This window comes from Mytilus edulis, chromosome 3 (genome assembly GCF_963676685.1).
Source record: "Mytilus edulis chromosome 3, xbMytEdul2.2, whole genome shotgun sequence".
Taxonomy (NCBI): Eukaryota; Metazoa; Mollusca; class Bivalvia; order Mytilida; family Mytilidae; genus Mytilus; species Mytilus edulis.
Window position 1 is genome coordinate 17987064 of NC_092346.1, and position 10028 is coordinate 17997091.

Here is a 10028-nt window from a genome sequence, read left to right on the forward strand (position 1 = left end):
CGAGTTAAATTGTTTATCAGGTGAAGATCTATCTACCCTGAAATTTTCAGATGAATCTGACAACCTGTTGTTGGGTTGCTGCCCCTGAATTGGTAATTTTAAGGAAATTTTGCTGTTTTTGGTTATTATCTTGTATATTATTATAGATAGAGATAAACTGTAAACAGCCATTATGTTCAGCAAAGTAAGATTTACAAATAAGTCAACATGACCGAAATGGTCAATTGACCCCTAAGGAGTTATTGTCCTTGATAGTCAATTTTCAACAATTTTTATAAAATTTGTATATTTTTACCAACATTTTCCACTGAAACTACTGGGCCAAGTTCATAAGTAAGATGTACAAACACATCACCATCACCAAAATACAATTTTGTCATGAATCCATCTGCTTCCTTTGTTTAATAGTCACATAGACCAAGGTGAGCGACACAGGCTCTTTAGAGCCTCTAGTTAGTTGATATGATAAAACGCGTTTAACATAGTCAACATATGAATAAAGAAACAAGTCGTCAAGAAGAGGAGCACAGCTGGTCCGATGGAAATGCCAATAGTTTTTGAAAAAATACGTCATTCATACGGAACACATATGTTGTCAATCAAGATATCAAGCATCTTGATAATTTATCTAGTTTTCAGAGAATGATTTGTTTGAATCAGAAAGATTTTAAAAAGGACGATTTGTCCCTCCCCAGACAAGCTACTTGTATCTACGTTGACCATTCTTTTTTCTGAAACAAACAGACATCTCTCTGATTCACTCTGTCTCTATAATTTTTTTTAAAGGGGTAGGCAATAATTGTTTTTGACTATTAAATACATTACGAATATCAGTTGCAGTTGAAAATATGTGAGGCAGTTTAAGATTTTTAAATGTATCTTTTAAATATACCATTGCATGCAACAAATGCAAGTATCGTGACATGGCATTTTCTATAGATTCGCGTGTGTATATCAATGTCTTGAACATCAACATAGGTATAGGACAACTAAAAAGTTAATGTAAGCTTTCCAACATTATAAAATTTAAATTAATTCATTTGTATTGAATAGCGAAGTCGAAGTAAAAAGGGTTATATATCACTTCAAGGAGTTTAAAGTATGGCGATATGTCAAAGCAAAGTTTTAACTGAATAATAAAGTTATGTCTGAAATTACATTAACTTTTTATTGATGTTATTTTGACTAAATCATTCAAGGGATGAATTGTCAAAATGACAAACATAAATTTACACTATTCATGTAGAGTCAATTGAAAATAACTTTCTTTATTGCACACACAATTGCAGTGATTCTAAATATTTGTATAAGAGACGAGTATCATTTAAGGAAGAGAATTTCCATCTTGATTCTGTACACAAGTAAAAATGGATTACAAAGTAAAAGAGAAAACAACAGTAAAGACAAAAACAATGGACACAGTGTTTGTTAATGACACGCCAGTAACGAAGGTAAATATCTAAATATTTCTACTCCATTGATCATGGTACTTACATTGATTTTCTTATTCCATTGGTCAAAGTTATTATATCGATATTCCTACCTCGATAATCAAGGTGATCATTTGAACATTTCTTTTTCGATAAAATTGTTAATCTTTAAACCCCAATGACCGAGATGATAATGTGAACATTCGAACTACGATAACCAAGCTATTCATTTAAACATACCAAAAACACAATAACCAAACTGTTTCAACATTCCTACCATTCTAGTCGAGTCAATTTAACATAAACTTGATCCTAACCTTGAAGTAATTGCAACAGAAGATTTTTAGCATTACACCTCAAATCGACTCAGAAAAAAGTCCAATCAAATCTAACTTGAGGAAAACTAAAAAATCGTAATTTTAAATTGCCTATGGTGATTTGTATTGAGATGGGAGATAACTCTAAAGGTGTTTTCATGTATAATATCAAGCTACAAACTAGATTTCACAATTCATTAGTTGACCATTTATTTGATTTTTCAGCATGTCAAGGTAAATAATCTCAAATTGAATAAAACTTATTAAGCATATACTCTTCTTTTTGAGGTGTAAAGTTTCTCTCAACAAGGTAAATGCTGAACAAATATAATTTACAGGTATAAAGAATACCAAATGTTCACATTATTTTTTTAAAGTGGTCACAAATCCGTAAATTTGCAATTTCTTTAATAAAAAATGTGCAAGAAAAAAAAATACCAATTACACTTCGGTTTGGTACACTCTATGTGCATAAGATTATATAAAATAATCTAATAAGAACTTATAACCCCATCAAAGTATCAAATTTAACATGAATTTCAAGAAAATCAACCAAAACTAATTAAAAAGACTAATTTTTGCGGAGTTATCTCAATTTCAAATAATTATTTCCATAAGAAATTAAAACCGCAAAATTTGAGTGTTCCTCAAGTTAGATTTTAAGGGAGTTTTTTTCTGTATATATTTGGGGTTTAATGCTATAGATTAGAACTAAACCATTTTCTATTGCAATTAGTTTTAGGTTCAAATAAACTCATCATAGATACCAGGACTAAATTTTGTACATACTCCAGACGCGCGTTTCGTCTATAAAAGACTCACCAGTGACGCTCGAATCCAAAAAAGATAAAAAGGCCAAATAAAGTACGAAGTTGAAGAGCATTGAGGACCAAAATTCCTAAAAGTTTTGCCAAATCCAGCTAAGGTAATCTATTCCTGAAGCAGAAAAGCCTTAGTATTTCAAAAATTCAAAATTTTGTAAACAGTTAATCTTAGTTTGACTGGACTATTCATCAAGGTAATTATTTTAAATTTCCTACTACGATACCACAGGTTATCATTTGAACATACCAAATCAATATGGTTTTTTAAATACCAACTTCGAATACTGAGATAATGTTTTGAACATTTCAACTCCGGTAGTGAAAGTAATCATTAAACATTCCAACTTAGATAATCAAAGTAATCATTGATCATTTCAACTCCGATATTTTACAGCCGAACACTTATAACAGATGTAATCATTTGAAAATCTTAACCCTGATAGGATAGTAGAGATATCTTTGTTTAATTTCATGTCATTTGAACTTTGTGGGATCTCATTGGCAATCATGCATAACGCATCCCCATACTTTATACCATAGTCTGCACTATCGGAGTACAAACATAAGTTACCAACAAGGGTTTATATGTCAATGTCATATTGAGGTACATTTATCGACCAAAAATAAAGGCTACAGTACTATACCGCTGTTCGAAATTCATAAATCGATTGAGATTAAAACAAATCCAGGTTTTAAGCTAAAACTGAGGGAAAACATCAAGTATAAGAAGAGAACAACGACACATCAGAAACACTACAGTAAAATGCAGTACACACAGAAACGAACTATAATATAACAATGGCTCTTTCCCTGACTTGGTAAGTGACAAAAAAAATATGTTGTCGAGTAACGATTATTTCTACTTCGAGGCGTGTTTGTTACTATAATTTGTTTAGTTCTTAGCAAAATAAAATGTTCCTGACTTTGGGCAAATGATCATTATTCATTCCAGACAAAATCAACAGCATTCCAATCGAAAGAACGTTAAAAATAATGTGTTTAATATTTTAGTTTTCTAATGATGTCGACTTTTTTTCCTTTAAGATCAGTGAAACCAAGCACACGCAAAAAGTATTAAAGGAGTTCGAAACGATGGAGACTGAATTAAAACGACAAAAGACGGAAGTTGATACGATGAGAAAAGACATACAGACCGTTGTCAAACAAAACCAACCATCCCACGATGACATATTGAAAGAATTGGATGATTTGAGAATCGCACTTGAGCAAAAGGACAAGCTTCTTCGATCAGCGCATGACGAAAACTTTTTACTCGAATCGGACAGAGATAACTTGGATGAAAAAATTATCAAACTGAAAGCTGAGATCGAAGAGAAGGATGCAACAATTATGAAGCTTCGTCATAAAATAAAGAAATTTGACAAGTTCAGAGAAGAAATGCTTACCGATAATAAAAAGACCAGAGAAGAATTAACTGGGAAACTAGATAACGTAACAGGAGAGCTGGAGTTTATACGTGGTGAGTTTAAGTTCATGCATTCTGCAATGAATGAACTGTTAACCGGTGCTAGGAAAGAAAATAATAAGAAGAAACAAAGTGGTTGGAACAACTCTCCAAATACCCACAATACCCAGAATGCAAAGCAAAAGAAGAAACCATGATCGCAATACGTTCTTACTGTCTACATAATTTGTTTTGTTGTTAAGAGAACATGTATCAAACGATGCCACGTATGGCGAATATAACAATCACTTATAATTAAATATATTTCTATGATATTGTCAGTTGTAAATAATAGAAGTTTCTTTTTCTTCATCCATATCTTATAACTAATGAATTAGAAACGCCAAAAACAATTTCATTTAAAAATTAAAAAAAAAAATGTTAGCTTTCGACCTTAAGATTCTGGTATATTGCTGAGATATGAGATAATAATCTGTGTTATAGTAGTCTCAGTAAATATTTACATTTGAAAACCGCACAGTTTAGATTAGCAGTTACTGATGAATTATGTCTTAAATCATTATTAAAATGATTGAATTACAGTAACTGATAAAACGTTATACTTCGACATGTTCAATGTTCGAAGACTCGGCGCCGTAGATGATGCAAATATGGTAACGAAAATCCCTTACATTTTAGTAAAGGTATATAATAGCAAGTCAGAGCCGGAGATTCCACGTGGATAAGTTGTTGAACTTTTGCAGTTTTATAGAACAACGTATTAATTTTTGTCGAGCCTTTGACTTTAGTCGAAAAAGCGAGACTAAGCAATCCTACATTCCGTCGTCGGTGTCGTCGTCGTCGGCGGCGGCGGTGTCCACAAATATTCACTCTGTAGTTAAAGTTTTTGAAATTTTAATAACTTTCTTAAACTATACTGGATTTCTATCAAACTTGGACGGAAGCTTGTTTATGATAATAAGATAGTATCCAGAAGTAAATTTTGTAAAAATAAATTCCATTTTTTCCGTATTTACTTATAAATGGACTTAGTTTTTCTGCGGGGAAACATTACATTCAGTCTGTGGTTAAAGTTTTTAGAATTTTAATAACTTTCTAAAACTATCCTGGGTTTGTACCAAACTTGGACAGAAGCTTGTTTATGATCATAAGATAGTATGCAGAAGTAAATTTTGTAAAAAAATATATCCATTTTTCCCGTATTTTACTTTTAAATGGACTTAGATTTTCCTCCAGTTAACATTACATACATGTACAGTCTGCAGTTAAAGTTTTTTTAAAAACTTTTATTAGATTCATAAACTATCCTGGATATTTACCAAACTTGGACAGAAGCTTCTTACAATCAAAAGATTGTATCAAAAGGAATATTTTTATTGATTTTTTTGAGCCTGCGATTTACAGCAAAAGTAGGTAAGACACTTGGTCCGCGGAACCCTTACAAATTGTTTTGATGAAAAATGTACTGTAAAGCTGGTATAATATCAATTATATTAAATTGCCATACTTCTGATAACTATTTGTATGCATAGGCAATAACAATCAAAACCAAGGAGTAAATAAAGACTCACAAAACCAAAGTACATTTACATTAACAGTTATAAATAATAAATAAGAAACAACACGAACTCCACTAAAAACCGGGAGTGAAATTAGGTGCTCCGGAAGGGTAAGCATTAGTAGACGTCATGGCCAAATCAAATGCTCAAACAAATCAAGCGAACGGAAAACTGCCACATACCTTACTTGGAACTGGTATTTGCATAGTTACAAAAAGCAAGAACAAAATTCTTAATCTGTTGTTGTTGGTGAATTCTTACACTTTATAACCGACTTAACTTCAATGTAGATTTTAGACCATGTCATGAATAGAATAGAGAAAAATACGACAGACCGTCAACAAATGCTCCACGAAATTTTAAGTACATTTCTTTTCAATAATGCGGATAAAATAGTGCTTTTTATTAGAAATGAGAAAATTGAAAGCACAAATAAACAAAGATAATATTATTCAAATATTTCCTAAAACAACAAATTAACCGTTTCCATTTGACCAACGACAATATTTATACTGTTAGCTCTATAATAAGAATGTGTACTAAGTGCCATAAAAAGATGGATGGACAAGAACTTCTTGTCTAAACACTAATCGACAAAGCTCCACGGTAATTGGTTGACTTAGCAACCCCAACCTTGAAATGGTTTTATTTCCCGAGGGTATCACCAGTCCAGTAGTCAGCATTTCTGTTTTGACTTGAGTTATCATTGATATGTTCATGATTATAAATTAACTGTAATCTAAAGTTTGAATTTTTGAAAAATTAAAGCTTTTCTACCCTAGGAATAAATTACCTTAGCTGTATTTGGCAGTTTAAGGAATTTTTGGTCCTCAATGCTCTATAACATCGTACTCTATTTGGCCTTTTAAACATTTTTTTAATCGAGCGTCACTGATGAGTCTTTTGTAGACGAAACGTGCATCTGGAGTAAATATAAAATTGTAATGCTTGTTTCTATGATGAGTTTATTTTCATTAATACATAAATAAAACGAAGACTTATATAATACTTTTTATTCCGTTTAAAAACAAAACTGGTCAACATAAATGATATATATGCATACAGTTGACTTTTATATTCGTGTTATTTATTAGTTGTTCTCACAATTTCAATCAGGATTAATAAGTATAACAACAGCAGAAAACTAAAAAACAATTAACTCTGATTTGTTCTTTTGCTATGAGTATACAGTTAACTTTCGAATTCGTGATATTAATTAAATGTTGCCACAATTTCAATTGGTATATTAGTTTTATTGAATAAAGAAAAAATAAACAGAAAAAAATTAACTCTGATTTATTTTTTTGTTCTGAGTATTCGAAGAACCGTTCCACCCTGGTTTCGTCTTTTTGTTTTTCTTTGCACCCGTTAGCAGCTCGTTCATCGCGGAGTGCATGAATTTGAACTCATCGCGCATGAATTCCAAATCACCATTTACCTTATCAAGTTTCCCCGTGAGCTCTTCGCGGGTTTTTTGGTTCTCACTCAACATGTCCTGTCGAAACTTGTCGAATTTTTTAATTTTTTGTCGAAGTTTCAAAATTTCTTCATCTTTCTTTTTGATTTCCTCTTTAAGCTCTTTGATTTTCTCGTCTAAATGATCTCTATCCGACTCGATTAAGAACTTTTCATCATGTATACTTTGTAAAAGTCTGTCCTTTTCCTCTAATGCAGTTTCAATCTAACTCTCTTTCATCTTGTAACAGTATTAAAACATTTGACTTCTCTACTCTTTACACAAGTATTCCACATTCCAAACTTAAAGACAAATTAAAAGAGTTGGTATTACTTTGCTTCATAAAAAAGAATGGCCAACGTAGATACAAGTATCTTGTCTTAGGGAAGGATAAATCCTACTTTGTAAAGAATCACTCTGATTCAAACAAAAAATTCTCTGAAACCGATATTATCAAGATGCTTGATTTCTTGATTGACAACATATTTGTTACGTTCGGAGGACGTGTTTTTCAACAGACTGTCGGCATACCAATGGGAACAAACTGTGCCCCTCTACTTGCTGACTTGTTTCTTTATTATTATGAGGCTGACTTCATGCAGGAACTTCTTAGGAAGAAAGATAAGAAGTTAGCAATATCCTTTAACTCTACTTTCCGCTATATAGATGACGTTCTTTCACTAAACAATTCAAAATTTGGTGGCTATGTGGAACGCATCTATCCCATCGAATTGGAGATAAAGGATACTACAGATACAGTTAAGTCAGCTTCATATCTTGACTTACATCTAGAAATTGACAATGAGGGTCGGTTGAAGACAAAACTTTACGACAAAAGAGATGATTTCAGCTTTCCAATTGTGAACTTTCCATTTCTAAGTAGCAACATTCCAGCAGCACCTGCATACGGGGTATATATCTCTCAATTGATACGATATTCCCGTGCTTGCATTTCCTATCATGATTTTCTTGATAGAGGGTTACTGCTCACAAGGAAGCTATTAAATCAAGAGTTCCAAATGGTGAAGTTGAAATCATCCCTTCGTAAATTTTACGGACGCCATCACGAGTTGGTTGACCGTTATGGAATAACCATTTCACAAATGATATCGGATATGTTCCTCACGTCGTAACTACAATCCCCTTCCCTTTCATGAATTTGACCTACCGAATTAGACTATTTACCGGATTTGTAATCACATAAGCAACACGACGGGTGCCGCATGTGGAGCAGGATCTGCTTACCCTTCCGGAGCACCTGAGATCACCCCTAGTTTTTGGTGGGGTTCGTGTTGTTTATTCTTTAGTTTTCTATGTTGTGTCATGTGTACTATTGTTTTTCTGTTTGTCTTTTTCATTTTTAGCCATGGCGTTGTCAGTTTGTTTTAGATTTATGAGTTTGACTGTCCCTTTGGTATCTTTCGTCCCTCTTTTCAGATCGTCTAGATCTTTCAATGTATTTTCGTTTGGCAACTCTTTTTTCATACCATCCACAACCTCCTTAAGACTTTTGTTTTCAGACAGCTTGGATTTAAACTCCTTGTAAACCTCATGGGTGTGCTTCGTTTCCCTTGCCTAAAAAATAGTTATTCATGTAGTCATTATAGAATTGATGACTTACATCACCCAAAGTACAAACATTTAGCAAAAAGTAAAATAACAAATATACAGAACGCCAATGAAAAATTGAAAAAAAGAAAGTGACTATTAAAGACATCTTGTATAGGCAAATCAATCAAATTAAGGTCATCACTCAAGAAATTTTACGGTCGCCATCATGAGCTGATTGGCCATTATGACAAAAACGTGTCTGAACTCATATCTGATATGAGTTCCTCAGTCAAAATAACCTTCCATCATTACCGAACTGAGCAAAGAAATAACACGACGGGTGTCGTATACGGTGCAGGAAATCTTACCCTTCCTGCTTTCATTGCCGGTTTTTAGTGGAGTTCTTGTTGTTTCTTAATTATTATTTATAACTGTTGATGTAAATGTCCTTTGGTTTGTGAGTCTTTGTTTACTCCTTGGTTTTGAATGTAATTGTCTTACTATCAAATGGCAGAACCTGAAGCTTAAACACACCGGACGAATGGAAAAGAACTGTTCTATTTCGGATTTGGTACATGCATTTTCTGTATAGAAAATGGTGGATTAAATCTGGTTTTAATGCTCACTTATATGACAGTCATATATAGTATTCCATTATATTCCATAAGAATTTAATTCAATAAGAATTCAACTACATTTACTATGGGTGGTGTATGATAAGTCATAATTTATTTACAAAGAAAGCAAACTCTTTGAATTCTTTCAAGCTTATGCTCTTCTGAAAATTTAGTCAGGTATAATGCCACTACATGGAGACATAAAAAGGTTAAAATTTACGTTTACTTTTATTTAAAATTTACAATACTTATTTTAAACATAGTTTTAAGTAAAACGATAATCAGTTATAGACCAAGTCCCTAACCCAAAAGGTTTTAACAACATTAAGACATCTTTGTTTAGGCAAACTACCGGTTTAAGTACAATTTTGGCTAATATTAGAATTGAGTCTAACTGGGCATCTTTTGAAGTTTTCTTGAAATGAAAGAAGTCAAAAACCTTTAAGCAAATATGCTATATTGTATTTGGAATTTAAAGACAACTAACGTTCTATTGCCTTTTTACAACTAGAAAATTACTGTTAAGTGTTCGACAATTACTGTGAAAGTACTTTAATTCGTGGGTATCAATTTTCGTGGTTTGAGCAATATTTACATGTTCGTGGGTTTTGAAATTCGTGGAGTTTAGTTTTCTAAAAAAAAAAATAATAGAAAAATTAAAGCCTTAGAAACGAAGGTTTCAAATAGTCTGGATTGAAAGAAATTGCAAAGTAAACATTGACCGTATAAATTGTAGTGATAACACTAATTAATCTAACCCATAACAAAGAGATCAAAAGTTTGAAGACCATCAAAGGTGTCGGTTAGGCCATAAACATGTCACCTAAAGAAAACAGTAACATAAACAA

General features: G+C 32.3%; 1 protein-coding gene across 1 annotated transcript; it reads left to right on the plus strand.

Annotated features, from left to right (window-relative positions):
- The first annotated feature begins 1192 nt into the window (after nucleotides 1-1192).
- Nucleotides 1193-4348, plus strand: LOC139515935 (uncharacterized protein MCAP_0864-like). Its single transcript, XM_071305705.1, has 2 exons — nucleotides 1193-1451; nucleotides 3616-4348. The coding sequence occupies exons 1-2, from the start codon at nucleotides 1368-1370 to the stop codon at nucleotides 4192-4194; spliced, it is 663 nt and encodes a 220-aa protein (XP_071161806.1). The 5' UTR covers nucleotides 1193-1367; the 3' UTR covers nucleotides 4195-4348.
- The last annotated feature ends 5680 nt before the right edge of the window (nucleotides 4349-10028 follow it).

Bases quoted from the DNA above. Each gene is read 5' to 3' on its own strand.
- LOC139515935 (XM_071305705.1), top strand. From the start codon at position 1,368: ATGGATTACAAAGTAAAAGAGAAAACAACAGTAAAGACAAAAACAATG. The intron at 1,452-3,615 runs GTAAATATCTAA...TTTTCCTTTAAG, and splicing joins ATGACACGCCAGTAACGAAG to ATCAGTGAAACCAAGCACAC.